Source organism: Ascidia mentula, chromosome 8 (genome assembly GCF_947561715.1).
Source record: "Ascidia mentula chromosome 8, kaAscMent1.1, whole genome shotgun sequence".
NCBI lineage: Eukaryota > Metazoa > Chordata > Ascidiacea > Phlebobranchia > Ascidiidae > Ascidia > Ascidia mentula.
Window position 1 is genome coordinate 1,263,289 of NC_138573.1, and position 25,140 is coordinate 1,288,428.

The window sequence follows — 25,140 nt, forward strand, 5'->3', positions numbered from 1 at the left end:
CTCGTATCACTTTATTACTTATATATGATGATCTTAATGTACGGCATACTCTACATAGCATCAAACAACAGTTGCAAACTACACTAGAAACAGGATTGGATTCTAAAAGTGCAACACTTTTACAGTCGTTCATGAGCAAGGTTGGGTATTATAAAGCGCAGTATTACTATATTGACATTGACGCTTTCATAAATCTGACCTCGCAAATTAGCAAGCATTTCAAACAAACTCGATTGGTTGTGGGTTTACAAGCCAATACACTCCAAAACAAAGGGCCAAATTCGGTTTCGTGCCAAGGACACAATTCGTAAATTTATCGTCATGACAGAAAATCACCAGGCAAATTTTGTGCAACAAACAGCAAATTATGAAACGAACTTACAAGATGGGATAATTTTTTCACACGAAAATAAGCAAATGAAAAGACGAAAGCCACACTTGTGCTAACGAAAGAATTAAACCCGGGTGAATTTTTGTGATGTTGTTAATTCAGAGGTCACGCCGTATCCCTTGCATGCAAGTGTGACGATTGGTCAGTTGAGGTCACGTGCTCGACGTCCGTTTGAAGTTTTGGCGCACACATCTGGTAAAACCATCCCATCCAACATGCTTCATAAGATTAGACTTCACCAGCATAACAATAAAATAAAAAAAAATTGGGTGGTTAGGGTCATACTCGGCAGGGCCAGTCCAATTTTTGGCATGCAGGGGGGTCCACTTTCGGTAATGAACTGGTTTAAGAAACAATAAACCATAAAACAAAGGGTTTGGTTTCAGTTAACTGAGGCTTGGTTTCTGGTCGGAAACCTCCAAGCATCTTTAAAAGAGCACTCATGTTGCAGAGCGATAAAAAATCACCGCAAACCAACGACATTGTTCACAAATGTGAAAATCCCACACTTTCTAAAATAACTTTAAAGACCTTCCGGACATGAACATAAATGGCGGCAAACTAAACAAACATAAAAGGCAAGCAAACCCAAAGGCAAGCTTTTATTGATATAATTGCTAAGCTTCGTGCTGGCAAGCAGACAGCGAAACGAGATCAAAGCGGCAGAATCAAGTGGCGGCGACGGGCGGCGATTCGGCGGGGATAAGAATTGCAACAAGCCGCCGATTAGTCGTGAACGAACCGATGTTTGATGCAATGTTGGAAACCCTTCCATCCCACGTGGTTGTCGTTCTTGGTTAGCTGAGCGTGCAGTGACGGGAAAACACAAGCAAGTGGATTAATGAAAGAACAACAGGCACTAGCAAATAATGTAAAAAAGCTGTTGTAAGCCACAAACAAGTATTACATCTACAATATTAGCAAGCACTTTACATAATTAAAAATAACTCCTAATCACTTGAATACAGCCAGTGCTCCACACACGGTCAACGTTAAAATAAAATATCACCATTTCTGGTAGTTCACAGACTAGCTTGCTTGTTACACCAGGGTTATAGGCACATGGTAATGGTTGTGGATAATACGTTAACATGCACATCATGCTCTACGCCATACTGAAATACCACTGTGATTATCGTGCAATGAAATAAAACGAAATGAAAAAATAAACAAAACTAACAGAGGTCGATACGACATGCAAAAACGTAAAATGAAACGTAAAGCGAAATAATCAGCAAATAAGGCGAGGTCTCTGGTTCTGATTCGAATTTGGCAGATCCACGTGTGGCGAAAAAGAGCTTACGGCAAACTTGGCGGGAAAACGATATTACGTCAATCGTTGAATCTCTACAGTGGGGGTTCCCCAATTGATATGAGATCGAGTAATTCGAAGCGACACAAAGGTTCGAAAGCGTCGTAGCGTCGAATCTCATGCGATTCACGAACTTCTTGGCGGTTTACCGTGGGTTGTTATGGGAACAACACGGTTTTAAAGTAATTAAAGGAAGATTAATGAGTGGAAAAATCTTAGCCAATATGGTTCGTCCTTCACAGAGCATTCCACGCTACGTCACTGCAGTTTCAGACATATAAGCATGTGACGTATACATGGGTAACACGAGGGGGCGTTGTATGGGCGGGGTAGATGCGGCGGGGGGGGATTACAGGAAGTACTTGTTTGGCTGTGAATGCGTGGCAAGGTCACGTAAATACAGACGTGTTTCGAAGGAGACGCACCGACGGAATCCTTTCGTGCCATGATATCTCCGTGCAACGCCCTGACGCTGAAACAGATTCGTCGGTTTCGTTAAAATTTCCTGTGGATTTTTTCTGAAACCACTAGTTTTTACTCAAAGGAAATCGGGTTTCGAGAAGGGAAATTAACCTGATTCGAAACCGATCAGAATTTGTTCGTTGTATTTTAGGGAAAATACCCCGGATATTTTACCCTCTGAGCAATTGACAGTTAAATCACGTGAACAAAATAATAAAATAATTTGGAACGGTCATAAAATGTGGGTTTGGTTTATTACGTAGGTTCGTGTTCACAGCGGCACACGGTGGAGGACTGGAGGTTACTATTGCAAATAACGATTAAAGCGTACTACGGAAACAAATAAACTTTAAGGTATTACAGTTTGCCATCAGGGGCCCAGGGCTAAAGGTTTTATAACAAGTCCCCGACCCGACAGAGAACTTTGGTTCGGCGATTTTACACAAAACGAAATTTTCGAAGTAACCAATTGCTAAGTGGACGGACAACATCGACATTGCAGTCGTGACGTCACAAAACAGTGGGCGTTTACTAAACCACGTGATTCCAACGCAACACACCCCCTTCTTGGTGGGAAACAATGTGCACAGAAAAGACAGACGAAACGGACAGTTTTTGAAAGGGTAAAAACGCAGGCAAAGTAAGGACTTATTGAAAAACATTCAAATAATTACTGAGAGGCGGCAGATCAAGTTCTACAAACAAAACGAGCTTTTTTCTCACCTGTTTCGTAAACTGGGTTTGGATGCAAGAGAAAAAGCAATCAATTAAATATTTGTTTATAATTAAGCGGTAGGTGACGATTGATGTTCAAAAGTTTGAAGATAATTTTCAGTGTCACTGCGATTTTCACCGCTGTATAGTAAAAGCAGCCATGGCGAACCCCACAGAATTCCATAACATGTCAGAAGCGCAGACCTCATGCATTTTGTGTCGGTTTTAACATTGCTGATGGTGTGGGATTTATAGATTACAGAGACGGCAGCTTCATAAAAGCATGGATCAATGCAAATCGTATAAATGCAATCATCTAATTGCCAAAATAAATCACCAAAATAGAAATTAACCGAATCCAAAAACAGCGATGATTTTTTACGAAGCTTTTAATCATTCGAAAATCATCGATTATTCGCACTTGCAAATTGAGCAACGCATCTTCGAAAGCCTGAAGCAACTCACCCGAAATCCTCGGTGGATTCGATCCTTCATAACTCCCATGAATTCAACGTGACTCAATTTGTTGTCACCGTCCTTGTCGAATATTTGGAAAAGTGTGTTCACCAAATTCTCAGACAACTCATGGCCGGTTGAAATCTTCACGGCTCTCTTAAATTCGTCTGCAAATATCAAGACATGGTTTAATGTTGAATGCATTACGATGAACAGAAATAATGGGGACTAATTTTTTATTTTAACCAACTGGTCTTTTGAAAGTTCAAGATAACTAAAACATTTACAAACAAAATATTGGGAAACTCCGCATATTATTTCTAAGTCTTTAGTTTCTGTTTAGATTTTATTATCTTTGTGCAGATTTTCTTTGGAAGCAAGATAAAACACAAATGACGAGACTTAGGAACTGATGAACACAAACAAATATGTTCAGATTATCCACCCCACCCACCTTGTCCAATGGACCTTCCGGCAAGGGTGTACATTTGCATGGCGATCGCAAAATCTTCCAAATTGTTGAGAAATTGGAAGAAAGACCTGAATTCCTCAAACGTGATTCCCTGCGAGAAAAGTTCAACAATCATGTTTCAATTTCTGCAATACGTCGTGTCAGTATCAGGTCTGTAACTTCTGTAGTTACAGGTTGCACTACTTTGACAGATTGTTTATTAGATTTTGCTGCACATTATCAAGCGAGATTAAGCTCGTGCAAAGCTCGTTCGATTAAAGATTTTAGGGAACCGTCTGTCACAAAAAGTGCACAAGTAAATACAGAAACAATCATATACGTTATTGTCACGGAACACCGCCAGCAATCAACGCTGCTTCGGTAACACAACATATTTTCGTTGTTTTATAAGAAGGATTCAACACAAAAATGTTACTTTGCTGAATCCGAATATTTAATGACGTCATAAATTTTCACTTTGGGCGCAAAAAACACTAATTCCACTAAGATCTACATTAGATCGATGAAAGTTTGTGTCATCAGAATCTCCTGATATCTTATGGCCAACAAAGACTAAGTAACAGATTTTTTAACAACTCCTGCAATTGAATCCGAAGTCGTCGGTTTGGCAAGGAGTTGACTTAAGATTCTATACAGTAGTAGATAATTAGATTATATTGTAAGTGATATTGACCACCTAAAAAGACAAAGAACGCACACCTGCAAAACCAGCTGTAACACAAAGTATAAAATTATAAGGACATCATACTTTTTCCTCCTGTATTCGCCCAGCAACCTTCTCAATCTCCTCTTCAATATCGTCGAGATTTGTGAATCGAAGCAGAACCCGCGCGAATTCGGTTTCGGAAATCGTCGCCATTCCATGGCTATAAGCGAGGAAGTTGGTTGGGGTTAAGGAATAACTTCGATCTTACTTTAAAGTTTAAAATTCGCCACAAATACCCTTTATTTATCACTTGCGTCATCGCTTTAAAACCCTTGTTTAATCCCCCTTTGAATCTATTAGATTTTATGTTTTGTTCAACAGGGATAAGAACGCCCTTCAAAGCTGGTGTTTACACTTTTTTACTGGTTTAAATATTTTGGGATTTAACCACGTTGAAACCAAGTTTTATTTTAAACAATTTAGTGGCTTTAACTTTAAAAAAAACACGCTCAAAAAGGATATTTCCATCTCCAAAACTTCCGTTTGCAGATTGTCCATAAACCTGAAAAAGTAGGTATTGGTAAGCATAAGTGAAGCTAGATAAACACAGAATAATCGTCCTTCCGGATTTTAGTTTTGATTTAAGAAACGTGGGATTTTTTCTTCCCGTTTTAAATTAAATTATTGTATTTTAATAAGTTGGCCTTTTTAAAATAACAACGTAAATTTTTTTACTCTAAGAACACGTGGTTTCACAGGATCACTTTCTCTTCTTCAAGGGTCATGTAAATATTTTATTTCCATAAATTACAACATTGCAACTGCAGCTTACTGGTAGAAATCGTCAAATCGGAGATCATTTTTTCCAGTTTTTCCGAAGAAGTGAATCAGCAATGTTGTGTCCTGTACCCGCTCATCTTTCTCCTTCAGACTCTTTACGGATAAAATAACGTCAAACTTGCGAGCTAAGGTGAAGTTACAAGGTAGGTGCAGTATTAAAAAACAAACGAAATAAATTCACGACATTTAAGCAACAAAGCTGAGATTGAGATAAAGTAATGCAAAAGCCCGGTGTGCGATTACAGAGCAAAAAATAACATAAAAACACACAAAAAAACAACAAAGCAACTTCTACATCTACTGCAAGCCAATCAAACCCAGCAAGCCACTAATTTATATCTTTGCGAGTGCGGCGTTTACATTACAAATATGGTCTTTTAGAATTTAAGAAAGTTTACAAATATGCAGTGCAATACTCGTGTAACAGTTAATGATTAAAGTAAATACATTAAAAATTACCCTTTTGATTTGAGATATGGGAACACGGGGCTTAACTTGATCCGTACTTGGTAACTGCAATTAAACCTCGGTAATTGCGTATGTATTTTGCCTTCAACACCTTACGCATGCATTTTTATACTGTGGTATCATGCTTTTCTTGCCCGCCAAACCGTTAAAGCGGGGTTTTATTTTTCAAACACGTCACCAAACATGTTGATCATGCTTATATGGGCGACCATTTCAAACCAGTGCTTGTTTGGTTTCATAATTATATGAGTGACATTGGTTTCAAATGAAATTGCTTCTGAGGAAAGGGTGCTTGCTCTATGAACCATTCGAGAATTGTGAGTATGTGTGTGTTTAAAACTTTCTTTGAAGCGTATTACTTTCGTTTCAAACTTAAGCCTCGCGTGAATTACAAAGGACGAACTCCGTTGAACTAATTTAGATAAGTTACGCCGACTGCGATGTCATTAAACCTAAAAAGTAAGTCACGAAAAATGAACCCGAGATCTGCGTGGATTGATTTGAAACCAAAACTTTTTAAATCACAGCGATAATTTGTTCGTAAATAATTGGATAAAGCAAAGACTAATCAACAGCCAAAAGGACTGTGGAAGTTACAAGATTGCACGAAAACGAACGTGGCTAATAACAGAACGTATATATGTGTGAGGTGAAGCATGCAAGCAATGGATATCCATACCGAGGGCGAACCATCATCAGGTGAAACGTTGTCTTTGCTTATTCGTCTAAACCTATCACGCTGTGGAAGAGATATGGTGCACAAGTAACACACACATGCTAAAGGAATCACCGTAAATCGTGTTTATTATACTGGCCTATGTTCTGCCTTCATACGATCAGACCTCAAGTGTTACAGTGCATGGAACGGATATATCAGCTATGTTTTAGGGACTTTCTTGTCGAGTAACGACAACATCAAAGCAGTCGAATCCATGCTTATCTGACAAGCCGGAAGAAGATACGAAAAACCACGCTGCGTTTCGTAACTTAAACTATCGGTCGTGAGTTCAAACCTCACCGGGAGCTTGATTTTTCAGATCTCGCTCCGACTTGCCAGGAAAAAGTGGCTGCTCCAGCAAGGCTGCAATGCCTGGGCTTAGAAGCCTGTATACCTATAAACTAAGTGCGGTGTGTTTGGCAAATTTTTGCTAATCTAAAAGTGAAAAAAAATATGCCCCAAAAAAATCCCTGAAGAGAATAGGTTGAAAAGAAATATACTTTGGAAGAGCAGGATTGCAGCTGAAACGGAAAGTTTGGTACGTTGAGCAAAACACTGGTTGGCGTAAGAAGTTAATGAGCACCAAAGAAGGTAGTATGGGGAAACCGACATATCGTGCAACATATCAATTAAACACGCGAAACCACGCTTGATAACTGGAAACCAGGTTATTCAAACGGTGAAAACATGCGCAAACCGGTCAGACCCATGAGCAGAGGTAAATGTACACAGAAACATTAGTTAATGATATTAACAAAGTGTGTGAGGCTGCAAACAGAGCACACTGCTTTGATATGGTCTCATCAGTGCAACTGGTAGCTGCATCGGTGAATTGGAATAGTCGTTGCCTGGCAATAGTTGCCATGTATGACCGTCACCAGTCACCAACTGCACTGATAAGACCTGGTAGGTGAAGCAGTGTACAGCTAATGGTCACTGGCTCTCGTTAGGTTAAGAAATACAGTGGCTTTCCCTTCATAGTTAACCTGAGTTCATTGGAAAACCCTGTTACTTTACTGAGTGATTTTATACTGGCTATAACGTCTTGAAGCTTGGCTCTAAGGTAATGTATGAATGTTTTTCTAAAAACTAAGCTGGAATCTCTAAAAGTACAAATAAATCTGAAAGTTCTCGTTTAAGTACATTTAATTGTTTGAATAACTCTTCAGAACATGGAGCTTGGCAAGTCACATTTAACGACATTTTAACTTTTTAAATGTCAAACTATTATGTAAAAGTGGTGCCCCTTCCTTTAACTAAGTTATCGGACTAATACTGTCATGCATCGTTGGTTTTGTCCTTTCCTCTGCTGTGCGCTGACATTGACCCTTGACCCCGGTGTGTTGACCTTGTGGTCAGTGGTGTGAGAAGCTATGGAATTCTGGTATTTAATAAAATTTAACTAACTTCACAGTTTAAATAACTCTTTCAAAACATAAACTTGGTGGGTCACAAACTTCGAAAAAGTTGAACCTATCGCACTTTCCTGACTTCTCTTTATCTAAATCTCCCGACCTAACAAACACCCCCCACACCTCGATCGTTAGTTCGTTTAATATGAGGAAAACTTACCCCCTGTTCGTCGTAACACTGTTTCTCTGTTCGGCTCCGAAAAATCTCTTCCAACTATAAAGAAACAGTGGAATGATAATTGGGCGTTTCGGTATTACTATTGAACAGATCTTAAATAAATAAATAAAACACGTCAATATTTTCCGTATTATCGGCCAGATTTTTTGATAATTCGTAAACATATGGCACTATTTGTTTTATACGGAAACCGAAGAAGATTTAATAACTCTGAACAAAATACAAATTTAAACAACAGAGGGTGTACGTAGAAACCATCAACAAAGTAACATCGTTTTTTTGGAACTGGTTCAAATCATTTCATTGCAAATTCAAGCAAAGAGGTTTAAAAAAATGAAATTACCACCAAAAACTCCTTCTTGTCAACCCTGCAGTTGCCGTCGGCGTCGAACATGTTGAAGGCGATCTCGAACCCCATCTTCGGCTCTGAAACAATCCGATGTTGAGAATTATTGCGACGCTAGTGGGCGCAGCGGAGTAGTACCGCATATACCACAGTTCACATTTTTCCGGGAAAGGTCTTCCCTTATATAACGCTTACATTTTCGACACTCGGTTGTTACAGGACAACCTTATTTGAATTAAAACTTGGTTTGGTAACATTAATATCTTAGTGATTACACCGATATAACATTTTTGTTTTTCTAAATTAAGATCATTTCTGCTAAGTTTTCTTTTTCAGTGGAAGCAAATTTTTGTTGTCATTTGGGCGATAATCCATGCATGTGGTGAACTAGAATAGTCCCACTTTTCCAATTTCATCAAGTTTAAAAAATAGAAGCCTATGTTTACGCAATATATGGCGAAATCTGTTGAGTTAAATGCCTTCAACTTACTTGTCAAAATACACAGAAGGAAAAGATATTCTGTGTATGAGATGAGACCGTTGTTATGCAAAGATCGGAAGAATCGCGATGAATTCTTCTTCTGGTTCGGCGTTTTACTTAACATCGACTTTACGTTATTTTCACCCAACTTCATGTGACCAATGCGAGCTGAAAAGAAGAGATTTGAGAAAAAAGGTTTAAAATCACGAAACTCTGTAAATAATGACAGAATAAAAATGCCGTTATTTTACAAATTTTAGCCTTTTTCAATCCAAGTTCATGGACGGACGCCCAGGGCCAGTTGCGATAGCGACGCGTTAATGGAAATTGCAAGACGAGAAACGAAGCGACCAGTTACACTGATGGAATGCACATAAATCACACAAATAATTCTATGTACGACCTGTTCCATTGCTCCAACCTAACGGGGTCATAGCTCACGTAAATAGGACACCACGTGACCGAGTGTTTGGGGATTGGCTTCAGCCGCATAACGAACTTAAGGGTAAGGAAATAAATAAACCAAACTCATGTTGACGTTTCACGACATTCTGGCGCTCGGTAAAAGTGTAAAAGCCACTTGTAGTATAGGACGGACACTCCCTGTACATTTGAAGGCAGGGAAAAGACTTTTTTGCACAAACCCGAACATTCAAGTGTAGACGACACGCGGTTATCGCGCTGCAAATCATCCACATCAAATTCAAAACAATCTTACAACAAAAAACTACTTTCAATAAGAACAGGTACCACCTGGTAGCTTTACATCTTCGACCTCCATAAAACCGTCTTTGTGCAATTGACCGCGTTACTTTTCCAAATGTTATTGCAGGAAAATCGTTGCCAGAACGCGAAAATCCGCCCAGGACAATAGAGCCGCATTGTTACGTCACTTTTTCGCCGAATTCAAACGAGAAAGAATCCGAAAACACCGGATTTCGAATCGCGTTTTATCGGAGAATCTTACCCAGTGGGGGGTCCACCGGTGCTCCTTTTCGCTGCCGGGTGGCGGAGGCCCAAACTCATGGATTAAACATGGCCCAAAGGGACCGCGCCTTTGTTTTTGCAATGTCGAAAACCGTCGCGAAACAGGGGCGATGACGTCAGCAATTCCAAGACCGTGTCACGAGCGCACTCAAGCGGAACGGACACACTTTCCGGTGATTTCCGAAGGAGCTCGGAAGTGTTTGAGTCATTTTGGCGGGGACGGAATAATGAGTTTGGGGCAAAAATAAAAATAACACGTGGGCGTCGACGACGGTCTTGTTATACAGATATAGCGGTGCAGAGGTAGCTATGTTTTAAAGTGTGACTAACAAGAACAGGGCGCTGTCATATTTACTGTTAATTCCCCAGGCGTATGACACACTGTAGCGACGGCAAAATAGTGATACAACCGTGCTTAGATTTCCGTTCATCTGAGGACTTAAAGCGCCAAAATCGGGGTAAATCACTGCCGATGTCTTTAAAAATCGCAACAACAAGTGATTAAATCATCAAGACGGGAAACCCTTGAGCTTTCTGGTGTGGGAACCGACAGGCGAGTCTACACAAGCACCTGACCACGGTTTAAAGCTGCAGGACTGGCCGTGTTTGCCTACGGATGGGCACTTCCTGTCGCAAAAAATAACTTTTCGTCACAAACGCCAAAAAGCACGCAAGACAAGTTAGGCGTAGGCTCCCCTGGCAATGACTGAAAATTCAAGTAGCTCCCAAAATTCGAGTGGCAAGCAAAAGGTCAACGTCGCTTAAACGGGGTAATTGTCGGGCGTAACGGACGGGGTCAAATACGCGGGGTTACTACAGGGCGTTGGCCTGCGGATAGGTGGTACCACTGTGACAAATGCCTCGGTATGACCTGCAAAGCCTCCAAGTATGTTGAACTCGCGAGGAAAGAAATGTGGCAGAAGTTGTCCCCATCCGGGAAATAGCGATCTACTTTATTGTCGGCTGACTGTTTACAGTAAAAGCAAAGCAGGTGCCGAAATCTGTCGTGACCGACGCGTATCTCCCTCTGCCGCCCATTCTTAGTCACTGCTTCCTTCAGGCCACTTTGAAGAGTACCACAACAGGGACATCCCCGCGCTTGGAAGCCCATGGGAACGACGAGCGAGAATCACACGAGCTTCGTTTACTCGTCGCTGTTTTGTATAACGACGATCTGTCGCAAAATCTGGCTTCGGTTCGCATGGTAGAGTGTTACTGAGGTTCAACTCCGTTGCACGTTCGATTGCTCGCCACTTGAATAGCAAAAGTATCCCCTTGAATCAAATTAAGTGACGAACAACGTCAAGACGACGTGCGAACAGACGGGGGCCTTCCGCAATTTCAATTTCCCTGAACCCCCGGCAACTCATCAAAGCGCCCCCGGTTCTTTCACAACGAGTGGCGCGGCTCGAATTTATTTGCGACCTTCGCATCGTTGCCACGGCAACGTCGGAATCGCGGCGACGAAGTCGACTCGAACGCGCGAGAGTTTTGTGTTTGTCTGACAACACAATTAACTTCCCGTTGCGTGCGACCGACCGAAGCGCCCGCGGGATCCAGTCCTCGTCTCGTCCGGTCGTTGTGGGTAAAGATGCCGATACAGGGAATGCTGTGGCGACTGCTACCCTGGGTCTTCAGTCGATCGAGGGCAACACGCGTCGCAAATAAGTGACGAAACACTCCGTGGTATTCCAGTAAACAGTTCAGCGTCCATATTTGTAGATGTCGTTCTCCCTAATGGCGTCTTGTGGTTGTTTTTTCGCCACCTGTATCGTTTCTGCAAGTTTGGTTTTAAGACCTCGGCGAAGAAAGATGTCGTATCTTATTCTTGAAGTTAATCAGTTCAAGTTGTCACCAGCTACACACAGGGTGCAGTGCCTCCGAGTCCGCTTATTGGCTCGATTATTTTGATGGAAAGGGAAAGACCATTTTTTCCCAAGAAAGCGAAACAGTCTACCATATTGAAGACAAAAAACGAAACATTTGCGCTCCTGATCTTCTCGATAACAAACCCCAAAGCACCACTTGACCTTTTACGGACAAATTCTCGGCTAGTATTTGTCTATTAGCAACTTGCCATATCCCCTGTTCTCAATGTCGAAACCAGGTGCAGAGTTACACGCAGGAAAGGTCAGAATCACATCGACGCCCAAACACAAGACGCAGGGAAGGTTGCGAACGTTCCTTGCATAGCTCTTAGCATAATGCCTGCCGCGGTCGCACCGGAGGAGAAAGGCAAGCTTATCGTAAACTGGGGTAGAATGTTGAACACCGACGAATACCAACACGACACAGGCGGATGAGGGACATAAGAAGGCAGATCATCCGCGGGAATTACGGCATCAACTGTCAGCGGCCGCGGGATTTTGCTGTTGTCCGAATAGGGGACAAGTTAAATAGGGGAATGCTATATATGGAATCCACCTGTTAAAAGCGGACAGGGCTGTCCAGGTAACAATGGCGAGACGCGGAAACAGCACTCGAGGTCAAGCGTTTTGCGGCTGCGATTTGACCTAAGCCCAGGCGCTGGAGCATGGTGTCGCATGTCGCGTGGCACAATCCGATCCCCGGCACGCACAACATCCAGCAAACTTCACCCCTATTCGTGACGCCTGCCGCGCGAAAGCGCACGAAGCCGTGTGAGGATAAGCGTGCTTTGGTTGACACAACCTGGGGCCAAAGGGAATTCCTCCCCGAGCGTCCGGACCGCTCCAACATCCTCCCCAAATAAATCCCGGCAAGGTCACAGGGGTCACTGAGTCACGTGGTTAGAACGTCGGGGTCGGTGGGAATTGTCGGACTTCGCGTGATGTTTCTCGACAATACGAGATGCCATTAATCCACGGCACTCGGCGGTGAAGGATTTAAACTTTTATCGCGACTGGCGAAGACTTTGATGGACTGCCAAGTTTAAAAACCGCGTGCTGGATTGCTCTTGAGAAGTGCGACAGTTCCTCGTATCCCTTGACTGCTAGTCTCGCCGTATGGGATTTTGCATCAACAAATAATGTTCTCCCACGTAAATTTAGACATTCCAATGCTTTAGTGTCGATGATTAATGGACAAAACACTATGGAAAGTTTATTACTGTCACTTTCCAAGCACTGAAGTCGGGACGTGTCTGTGGTCGCGTTCCCGTGCCGAAAACCGTAACAGCATTTTTTTAACCGGCTTCCAAACATGGTGATGGACAAGAGAACTCGCGCGACAAAACGATTTGCAGGCAATCAGCCTCAGAGTCGCGCGTCAGCGTGTAAGTTAAACGCATGCCGAAGCGAAATTGAGTCGTGCGGCGACTAACGACCAGCAAATAAACACTTGGGCGACGGAGAATGCGAAAAACTTTTCGGTGCGAAGGTGGAAGGCAAGATCGCGTGTCTGAGCCAGGGTTGCAGCATCACAGTGGGGCGGGCGGGCTACGTTAAACGGTCTTATCGCCTACATCGGCAAGAGCAAGGCCACTATTACAGAACACCCAACACCGTGGCACGGAACCATCATCGCCTACTTTTTCCACACCCGGCCGTAATTCGACACCTAATACGTTTATTAATAGGTCTTCGCGCTGGGTGACTGTAGTGACAGTGCAACTCACCATAAATCACTCGGAACCGAGCGCAAAAAGTCAATAATAGTGGCCCTAAGTCCCCTGTTAGTTGATAGAAAAATAAGTAACCAAAAAAGTCAGGACAGCAATGTTTATTTCTCCTGTTATGAAAAGATGCCACAAGTTGGCGTGCCAAACAACGTGGTAACGTGATAGGTGAATGCGTGCGACGGAATGGAAACCTTCCAACGGTCTTTGCAGGTAAACAAGTCGTGGCGACGGTCAACGCCGAACAGACAACATTGATAACGATGAGTAAGACCCATTTACTCCCAAACACTCGCTTTGAGATGTGAATTTTTGTGTGGATTTTCGCGGCTTTTTGGAGTTTAAGGAAAAGACAAAAGTTTATAAAATTGCCGATGTATTTCTCCTTCCACTATAGCGTTTACCTGTTGATTATTCAAGAAAATACATAATCTATTAAAAAATAAACAAATCTATTAAAAAAATATTTAAAAAATCCTTCATAGTATTTTTCATGGGAACAGACTTCAGTGAAATTCTTAGCAGGAAAAGCAACTTTCCGGAGATTAAACACATAACGGTTCAATCGATAAGGACTTTAAAACACGTTGACTCCGCATGAGATTTTGCATTAGGCAGGGTCGTGACGCGCAAAATAATACTTTACTTGTACTTGATTGAGAGCAGGATATTGGATACTAATTAGCTCGAAAAATCAAGGTAACCGTGCGTAAAGCTAAAACGGAAACTGGCTTGACCAAATGACTAATCCTCGTAAAAATATCGCTTAGCGGGGAAAGTGGGGCTCGCTTAAGTAAGTGGAGGGTTGCTTCGGCACGCATCAAACGCACGGTTGGTTCTGCCATTTTGCCACATTTTCTAAAATTACAGGATGAGGAAATTGAAAGGCGCTAAAATAGCCGATAATCGACGGTTTTTCGGTTAGCGAGCAGTACGTGACCAAAAAACGAAAACATTTTAACGAAGTTATTCACGCGTGCGCATACTGCATGCGTTGCGAGTTGAGCACACGAGCGCACAAAGAATGCGGGCCGCCAACCCCGCAAAAGGGGAATACCCCAACGACGTGACGTCACACGCACAAACAGGCCGGGTGGGGGTGGGGGTGGTGCGAAAGGTTCCAGTCAGGGACGGGAAAACGATCGTCGGCACGCAATGTTGTGCGAACCAGGGCCGAGTTCTAATCTGCAAATTGATTCGCGAGATTGCATCAACTTCGCGTGCGACCCCGCTGTCACAACGGTTCGTTCACACACACGACTTTTCCGGTACCGTTTCAGGTTCAAATGAACACACTTGGGTGGTTTTTCGCCATTCAAGAAAACTGTTTCTGATATCCTTAATTTTATCAGGGATTTGTTTTGGTAGTACGAATAAATACAATACATTTGTGTGCTCTTTAATCCTCCGACATAAACCCAATATTTCGAACCAAAACAGTGTTTTCCTATAGTTTTTTGCCCGACTATGATTTCAATGAGATATAAATAAAATGAAATATCCAGAATCCGTACATGTGTAAACGGTGTTACCGAATAACAACTGAAACACGTAATTCCCTTCAACACGAATTAAATCCCACCATCATAGCACGAGTTGTAAAGCATAGAATTTTGTAACAATCCAATCAACAAGGCACCGGAACAGCTCGAAGCCCGTGTAAGGGTCAAAAGTGAAACTGGATGAGCGTGATACCGGCGGTTCGAAAATTGTCAATCCCCATAACGTGACTAAGCAGCAGGACCTTGACACGCGACGTGGAAATTGAAACCGGGGTAAGACCTTCACCAGCGGCCAAAGTCCCTGTAGCAACTTTATAATAGCGCTGAGCCACCGACGAACAACCAATTTTGCGTGACACCACATCTCTTGCAATGGTCCTTTCGACGGTTTTAAAGCACGTCAGAAAGGGGGCGATTTCACTGTCACATTGCCTACTGTGGTGCAGCTATCTGTTGCAGTGTGGGAACGAATTATATTTGGTTTCTATATCCAGGACTGGAAAGGTCTGATAGAATAGGTCAGACTCCTTTGCACGCACATTTGTGTTTTGCCAGGTGAAAAGCTGCCGAAATCACACTGATATGACCTTTCATTAACATCCATCACAGCAAGCAAACAACCCAAGTGCCAAGGGATTAGTGGAATACTTTGCTCCTCATTACAAATGCAAATGTATGACTAAACTTAAAACCAATCCCTTCCTTATTTATCGCGTGTTAACAACATACACGTGAAGTCCAGAAAAACAAGGGGATTCTGTTCCCAATGTTGGCCGTCGCCACATAGTCGCCCTTCACCATAAAACCGCGACCACAGGCTAATAACGGCTCACGGATACGTGTGGGAGGTCGGTTACTCGACTTACCGCCATGGAGGTCGCCAAGAGAACACGTTGTAACGTAGTTGTGCGTTGACAGGATTGCAAAAACAACGGCAAAGTTAAAGACGGCTCGGACAAGGGTGATGTAAAGATAGGTGATGACCGTTTAGTTTGCTGCTGGCTGGGGTTATGTACACAGGTGCCCATCCTGAGCCACAAAACAGACTCGAAGGGTTGGTGCTGTGATGTAACGGAATACAACACATAAACTGAGTTTAAAAATTCTGTCCCTCGCAAAAAAGGGATAGAAACGGAAAACCTTTATCGAAAAAAATATATTTTGGGTATAAAGTGATCATTGATTTGTTCATTTCAACAGGTTTCTCCCTCATATTCGTCAAAATTTTGTACAAGAATACGCTGAAAAACAGGAAAAAACATAAACACTTCTGTATTGACTCACCTATTATCGAATACGCGTTACAAGAGATTTGCAGAAGTATAATAATTGTAAAAAATAAACTTTTTTTCGATGTAAGAGTCGACATTTCGATATAGAAATACACAAGAGTCGCACAAGTCGACTTTAAAGTGAACGAGATAGTTTACGCTCCAGCCAAGCGCTGGGGTTTAACGTCGAATGGATTCCAGTGGAAGGGACTGAACACACCCTTCTAGTTTTGGGTCAAACACCGAACAGGAATAAAAACAGGCCATGTTGATACAACACGACAATCCATGCGCATCTCATAGCCATACCTTCACACACATTAAAACGAAGATTTAAAGACGAACAAAGTGGAAGCCGCCAAACAACGCCCTGTTAATATGACCCAAGTATCGACCCAGAGAGGTTAGCGTGTCGTTGCAAAAAGAGGGCTCCTATTAGCCATCTATTGGCGGGAGAAGATTCGATAAACTGAAAGGTTTTACATAAATACCAGGCGAGTCCCTGAAAATAGCTCCCGACTCTTTCGTCGCTCGGTCTAGCTTTGGTGGCCATCGGACCGAGGGTAAACGATCCTGGCAATGATTTACGGCAAAGCGTGAGGAAGGAATACAACAGTGGTCGAAAGCGTGTCGGCGTTGGTGTGTTATGTGGCATAAAAGTGCGAAGCGCGATGACAGACAGACTGCACCTTCTCCGACTTAACGCTCGATTGAAACGGAAAAATATTGGCAGGTTTAACCAGATTATATCAAACGGATGGGGCGGGTAGGGTGGCTAGACAAAGAGGATTTATTTTCGTCACGTGATCTTGGTTTGTTTTTGTTCTTTAATCGTAAGAACAGGTTTCAACATACCCGTTAATTAATTGCCGCCTTCAGGCTTACTATACTGGTTGATCAGTGCTACGTTAAGAATAAACAGGGACCTGTTTGCTTAACCAAACGTGGTGCGACGACCAGTGATTTGAAGCTTACTGATACACGTTAATATTGGAAATAAATGTGCAACGTTCGCGTTTATCACAAAATCACGAGCAAGGCAAGATGGCCACAAGAGGTCGCACCGCGCCAAAAACAAACCGTCGAAGAGTCTTTTTCGAGACGCTGCGAGCGGAAAGTTGCGTGTCCTAAAATAAATGGAAGGTCATCCTACGAGCAACAAACGACAGGATGTCACGTGATTGATGTTAAATAGTGAACAGGGGGCTGCGGTGCGCTTTTCAGGGGGTGACTTTTAAGCGAATGTGGATAAAACGAAGCACATCGACTATGTTGTTTCTTCACTGTGCGGCGTCGAGTTGATTACGGAAATATGGAGTCGGCCGCGCGGGGAGGGGGGGTTGACGACGCCGCGAAAACCAATCAAAACCGGATAACGGAAACGTAACCACGGCCTGGATATCTTGGTTGTTGTTAAGCTGGGGTTGTTTTGTTTGGCAACGAGCGGCGGGCGGGGGAGTGTGGGGGGGAGCGAATTTAATCAGCTTGTCACGCACACTTTGAATTGTGACTTAATATATTAGTTGCGGATTTGCGCGTAAGGCGATGAATTTGATATTTTCAATGACTACAATGCTGGGAGACCTCACTTTACGCGCAAGGTCGTCACGCAATTTACCGCGCTTCACGTGCATTTCCTCTGCTCGAAAAAATGTGTGGTTTAAAGTAAAAATTTACAAAACTTTAACTAAGCGGCCTTGGTTTTGCAAATAAGTCTTCATTTCAAACTATGCTTGGAGCCTCCCCTGATACACCACCTTAACCAAAAAAATCCAAATTAATTTAAAAAAGGTGAAACATGACGTAACAGCGGAGTTTTACTAACTCAAAAGAATCTGAAAACCTGACAACGTTGTTTACATTTCTTATTTTGTCCACAACAAGGTAAGTTTCCACTTCAAAGCTCAGTGATAAAATCTGCATCACTTTAACCAGCTATTAAACGTTACTCGTCTTTGCAAAGGCGCTGACCCATCAGACGACCTAAATCCCCTTTGAAAAAACAAGCGTCTCGCTAAAAGCCAGCAAACTGTTGCAAACGTTTTATTTCCCCTTTTTGAGATTTTTTCGAAGTTTTTTGCGACAGAAAGTGTTTCTAAACAAGCGTAACGTGCCTGAGCATGAACAGAAAAAAACCTAGGTTTCAAGCAGAATGCAATCGGCTTTTATGCAATCGTGTTCGGATGTATTTTCTATCTGAATAATAAGCAAACAGTAGATAGTTGCATGTATGACCCAAAAAAAGTTGAATAACTTTTAAGGTTACGGTTTAGCTTCCACAAAACGTCAATCAAATGGCCAACAACACAGCGCCCATACAGACCCTGACGCGAATATTCTGAATGCCTCTGGCTAACCGCAACCTAAGTCTTTCGCTTAATGATGTCTAGCTGTAGGAGATATACCATACCTGTTTGCGTCCAGATCGCGATAAACCGTGACATTAGTTGGTTGCAATGCGATATTTTGGTGTATCGAGTGATACTTACACAGAACAATGATGACACACTCCTTACACATTTCGTGAAAATAACTCTCACGTGCATTTAAAAAAAGCAAACAGTACACTCATCGCATATTCATGGTCAACGACATTAATTTACATTAGTTTTAAAATTAGTTTCAAAATGCCAATGCGCATTTTTATTTATGTGTTGTAAATAAATAGAACCCTTTAACTGAGTACAGGAACCTTCCAACAGTATTATGGGCAACAAGTTGACGTGAAAACTGTGATATCTTGAATAGCAAAGCTAGCAGGACTAGCTTATCTACCATTTTCTTCGAATCTCGCGTTTAGATAACATTCAAAACATCGCTAGGAGAATAATCTCCACCACATGACAACACACAAAAAAGTTTAACAGAGTTTCCCAATTGTTTCCAACACATGTGGCAATATTACACAGAGGCATTTTCGCAAATAGGTATTGTCATTAGGTGATCTACAGTTTATTATGCAATTCTATGGGCGGGAGAAGATGAAGCGTGGCGGTTCAGGTAATGACAATAACAGCATAACTCACGTCTGGGTTGCTCGTCAGTGACGGATTCGAGGAAATCTTGGGGCGTCATAAAGAATTCATCACCGACTTCAACGGATGCGAAATCGTGGAATCTCTTCTCCCTGATATGCTGATACACATCTCTGTTCGTTTTCGCCACAGCTTCTCCGTCACTCTTGCCCTGTTGATGCACAAAACACGGATGAGAGCGGGTAATAAGCACATCGCAGTGTTCATCTATTGGCGGGTCGGGGATTTCATTATCTTAAGTGTTCGGTATGCAGGAGGGCATTGTAAGCGCGTCTCGTATCTGACAGGGCAAGAATGATGGATACGGTTTAAAACCTGCTTGTATTTGACCCGGGAAACACGCCAGGTGGTTAGGATTCAAGGCAAGTTAAATGGGACGTTTCAACGGTTCAGAGGCAACCACTGGTGACGTTATCACTAAAAAGTTGACAAATAAAATTGATCGCTGACTTTGGTGTAGGAAATGTGTGACCGTGGGAAACGTTTCATTTGAGTTTGTTCAGCCTGTGGAAGCATTTAGGAGAAACACGTTCCAATTGGGTTGTTTGCAAAAAAAAATTCACCCTATTTCAGAACAACCAATTTGGATAAATTGCATTAATTCGACTCCACTACAAAAACTTATTACGCCAAAAAGTCAGATAAACAGAGTTTTAATGCCATTTTATTTTGTGCAATTACATCAAACATATACATTAAAACAACATCAATTTTTCTGACTAAAATGATGGGATTCTTCAAAATAAACCACAACATTTTGCAAAAAAACTAAGTTCACACAACAAGAATTATTCACTTCCATTGAGGCAACTTTTACACCTTTATCAATCACAAAACGGCGACAAGTCACAAGAAAAAATCTGGACAAATAACCGAGCCTGAGGCCTGACATTCGATTATTTCTGGACTAATATTTAGGTTTCACGCCTAATACACGTGGGAGCGAATAATAATTTTTCATTTCCGACCTGATAGCTTGCCAGTGCCGCGCCTCAGTGCAGAGGTGGCGTGGCGACCACAGAACATCACAAAATTGCAGCGTTTTTGGCAATAAATAATTCACATCGCCCGGCGACTTAAGGAATAATTGCGAAAGTCAAAGGGCGCAAGTGACAATTAGCCTTAAAACCGCAATCGCGCGCGTGTTGCCGTAACCTGCGTGAACTCTGCCCCGCCTCTCCAATACTAAGCAGAATAAAGGGAGCAGTTTCATTGTCGGCAGTCGTAATGACCGGATCCACGCCCGGCAAAGTTTTGCGCGACGGCCAAAGTCAGACGCGCCCGTGTCCGCACCGCCAGCTAAATCAGATGTCGACGAAGAACAGAAAGCTGTAATTAACCGCTGACGATTCGCACACAAACTTCGACGACCCGCAAGAGGGAGATACGAGGAGGGATAATTTCACACGACCACGCGCTAATCAAAAACACGATGTCCCTTGTCGATACTCGGCCCACGCTCTTGGCTCTCCAGCCAACTACTTGGTGCAATCCACAAGAAAGGGATACGGAGTCGACGACTGGGCAGAAACAGATCATTACCCCCTGAGAACAATTGCGAATGTCTGGGATTCACAAACCGGCTGTTAACACGCCGGGATGGATGGGCCGGTGTGGGGGGGGAGACCGAAATGCTACAAAAACAAATACACCATCCATCAAAGTGACGACAACGGACGCTGCAAAGAGTAAAGAGGGGGTGATCCATTCATCGCGCGTTTGACGCCTCGATGAACAAGTCGCATGAAAGGATCGCGACCACCGGTCAATAAACAATTCGGGAACCGCGCGCGGACGCGAGAGAAGCTGTCAAGAAACCGACATGGCGTCGAGTGTTTACGCTCTTCACTAATCCCACGCGATTGCCATCTTCGCTGCTCGAAAACTGGTATTTTTGCCGCTCATCGGTTTTCTGTTTATGTTAGGTTTGTGAAGCAGGTCGGGGCGTGCCCTTTCGGGGTCCTTTGCGGGTTTTCTATTTCGACACGTTTGCAAACAGCACTGCATGAAAAAATGGTAACAAATTCTTAAGGGAAAATATTCGCTTGTCAGCCTCCAACAATTTGCAAATAATTAAAAGCGAAGTCCAACTTAATATGGCCAGGGGTATTTTAATTTCCAAAAACAAAACAAGATTTACATAAAAATACCGCCGATGCAATGAAATTATTGTCAGAAGAGCAAAATTGCGGCAATAAAAATACCGGCTGTTACGTCGCATAGTTTACTGGTGAAACCGAAAAAAACATTAACTGAAGCAAAAGTCACAGCTCAAATTCACTGGCGTGTGACTTTACAAAACTTGGCGACGTGTAGGCGTGCACGACGGATTAGGGTTGGAGTTAGTCGGGTCGCTAAAGGGTCAATTTTTCAACACGCTGAGCAGCTTAATCGGTCATTGGGATCCATTACCAAGCGCAAACACCAAGACGACGTTAATAATCACAAACATTTTGAAATCAAGTCGACCCAAAAATCACAGGACCGCGTTCTGTTGTTTCTATTCATTCCGATACCCCTGCGGCAGACTGGGTTTCCAAACTAGGGGGAGTTTAAAGTCGTTTTGGGGTATTTTCGCGTCGGCCGCACCTACAATGTAGCCAAGCATGGATAAGTTGGGTTACTCGAGTTATTACCCCCACTATTGAAACGAATTCCCACATTCATTTAAACGACCAACACCCTTTTAAATTATTGTGACACATCAATCGACTTTAAAGCGCTACGAAAACATGTTATGTTATGCATGTTTGGAACAATTTGCGGTAAACAAAGTGATTCATTGGTACATTTGCTTGGAGAGGAATTTTTCGTTGCCGCTGCAAGTCCAAGGTACGGGGGGAAATTGAAGTTGTGGATTCCGACAGAGGAAATTGAAGATGTGGAGACCGACAGAGGAAATTAAAGATGTGGAGACCGACAGATACCAAGGAAACCATACATGTGTCTCTGCCACAAATTACATAGAATAGACGGAAGATGTAAAACCTTTTAAACGGAAATGTGGGAGACAAAATGAATCGTCGAGAAATTCTTGGCTTTTTATTTTAAACGATTTAATGGAGAATGTAACTTGGTGATTGCTTTTAAGTTGTACGTGGTTTGCAACGACACTGCGTTTAGATTCAAGTAATAACACTGCAACTGGTGTAATTCTATAATTCCTAACAGCAATTTTCAAGATTCAAGCAACAAAGGATAATTACAATGGTAGAACCAACCTTCAAATGACGCGCTAATTTGTTTTGGTTTTACATTGATCGACCTACATTTTATGACAAATCGATCAATAGACTTTAAACCATATTCTCAAATGGCATTTAGTGTTTTCATACGATTGAAGGCCAATGTCATCTCTGCTATAATAGAAGATTTCGCCGGTTGCAAGACATGTATCACGTTTTGTTTGTCACAAGCTGAAATTAACAAACCTACAAACAACACACAGATGTTTCGAAAAAGACACTTGAGTGACATTGGAAACGAGCGCAGGTGGTCGAAGAAAGTCGAACCGCATTGACAGCGCACGGGAACGTGGAAGTTTGGATCGGAGGATGGCGCGAATTAACGGCTTATCACAAATTACTGAATACTTTGCCGGGATGCGAAACCAACATTCGACGTCAGTGCGTCAATGTGCTACCCAACGCCAGGCCCAGGGCACAATTACAACACCGTTCTGGGCACGAACTTGGTACCACCGAGCAACCAATTAAGGGCATTTTCTTGTAACTTGTTGGCTGGAGCAAGACTCATTAAGAATGGTGCATATTTCACGACCAACCACTTGAAAGAGAGGATTATTTTTTGACAGGGTTCGCTTTGATTTATTGGGCCATTTAGGCACTATTATTTTGAAGAGAAACATGCATTCAAAGTGATCAGGCTAGGTTGATAACTGCTTATATTTAAATTGATGGCTTATACTTCTAATTACTGTACATAATGGCCAATGGAAAAGCCATTTTTAAAAGAGTCATTATTATTTTATGATATACATCTATTGAGAAACAATTTCCGAACCACAGATGGCGCACTAAGTCATAAACATATAAAACACTTACAAACCTATAGGTTATGAAACTATTAAAATAGGTTTATTCTACATGTAATATTGCATATAATTGAATTCTAAATTGCTACAAAGTTGTTCCAATCTACATATAACAACGCTAAACGCAAAGGCCCAACCTAGACTGAGAACAAATGGAACACAATGCAAATGAACAAACATAAAAGTACATTCACCGTGTTTCTCGTTAAATATTAACACTGCACATTATAGAACCAAGGCCCAGGTAATACACAATCATTTAGTTCACCACAATTGAGCAACACAAGGTGGTGATTTAAAATTTTAACACCAGCAAAAGGTCACATGTCCCAAAGCATTTCATTAGCCAGTAATGATAACTTCCTGTGAGCACACACCCTCTTGTAAAGGAACGAATTAACAGTCTTACTTTGGGTATGCTAATTGCCTGGGAACATTATATTACGATTACAAGAAAGAAAGCTGTCAAGTCATTTACCTGTTGGTGCAAAATGACAGACTGGGCGTTTTCCCATCTAATTGTTGTGTACAAAAAAACTATCTTAGAATTCGTGTTTATGAATCATTCAAAACTATCCTAGAGCTTGTATCATTCAAAACTAATATTATTTGAGCAGGTTTGACCTTAAAACCAGGGAGAAACAGTACAATATGAATATACAATGAGCCTACAAATATATGTTACATCTATCGACAAACATACATATGTGTTGCTGTAAATTTTGGACATCCAAGGGCAGATGTGTCTAAAACAACTCAACAATGGAATTGTAGACGTAAAAAAGAAAATTAACGCAAAAGCTAGCTTACTGAAAATTGGTGCAACGTTTTGTATAAACTATAGAAATAAAAACTAAGCTGACCTTTTGGGGTGCATCACATGAAACTAGTGTGGTCATTGGAAACTTGCGTTGCATTAAGTTGGATTTGCTCTGTTGACGTTGATGTATGGTGTAGGCAAGCATTGCAGATCCACAGGCTGCACAGACCATGGCTGCACTGCCTAGTTTGCTACTTTGAGAACTTGACTTGCCAAATGTGACATTGCTCATAAAAGACCTCCAAGGCCTCCGAAAAGCCATTTTTACAGTGTTCTAGAATTTGTGAAACATTTTAAACCATTTGCACACGCAAATAATTAAAATATAAACAACAATGCACTAAAATATATCAACAAAAACATTGCAAACAAAAGCCATTGCAAGCAAATCTCGAAGAAATCTGTTTGAGATGATCGCATAGAAATCAAATTTTTTCTTTTGGGGAACACAATCGCGGCTAAAAAGATGATTCAAAAAGAAAAAACACTGGTGGTATTTGCTAAAAGGCTTCAGTATAAACTCTGTATAAGTAGCGAACATTACTAAATTTTTGATCGCAAAATGATTCCAAAATATGTAAAAAGGAAACTGTAAAGTTTTGCGGGGTGCGCGACCACTTCAAGTGCGCTTATGGCAAAAGATTGCTTCAAGTTACTGTGGCATGGTAATATTCACAACTCCTAAAGCCCCGTATATATCATGCGTAATTTCGTATACCAAGTGATCGTTTTACTAGGAGAGTTACTTTGATGACTCAGCATTACTTCCGACTTATCATACAACAACAAAAAACACAAAAATGAGTAAAAGACATTTTTGTTGTCTGTTTGAGTCAGTACATTGAAGTCATTTCGTGCTTTCAAAAACCGCAATAAAATACGCCCTTGTCGCTTTAATGAATAGCGCTAAGTTACGCCTTTGTTTTCACAGCATCCTCGGCGTTTGTTTTCTTTCAACAGCATTTTCCCAAGCTGGCCAA

At 42.0% G+C, this 25,140-nt stretch overlaps 1 protein-coding gene across 1 annotated transcript; it reads right to left on the reverse strand.

Moving 5' to 3' along the window:
• On the reverse strand, positions 1 to 24,430 carry LOC145912741 (calcium uptake protein 3, mitochondrial-like). The gene is made up of 13 exons (XM_083000321.1): positions 24,204 to 24,430; positions 19,278 to 19,437; positions 8,906 to 9,064; positions 8,413 to 8,495; positions 8,052 to 8,105; positions 6,441 to 6,500; positions 5,753 to 5,806; positions 5,286 to 5,386; positions 4,976 to 5,015; positions 4,556 to 4,687; positions 3,790 to 3,898; positions 3,345 to 3,502; positions 1 to 2,175 (listed from the first exon to the last, which is right to left on the reverse strand). Exons 1-13 carry the CDS (start codon positions 24,420 to 24,422, stop codon positions 2,053 to 2,055), a joined length of 1,452 nt encoding a protein of 483 aa, XP_082856447.1. The 5' UTR covers positions 24,423 to 24,430; the 3' UTR covers positions 1 to 2,052.
• Between the last annotated feature and the right edge of the window lie 710 nt (positions 24,431 to 25,140).

Coding starts and splice junctions, on each gene's coding strand:
- LOC145912741 (XM_083000321.1), bottom strand. CDS start 24,422: ATGGCTTTTCGGAGGCCTTGGAGGTCTTTTATGAGCAATGTCACATTT. Junction 5,016..5,285: donor CGATTTGACGATTTCTACCA/GTAAGCTGCAGT, acceptor CTACTTTTTCAG/GTTTATGGACAATCTGCAAA. Junction 4,688..4,975: donor CGGAAGTTTTGGAGATGGAA/ATATCCTTTTTG, acceptor ACCCCAACCAAC/TTCCTCGCTTATAGCCATGG.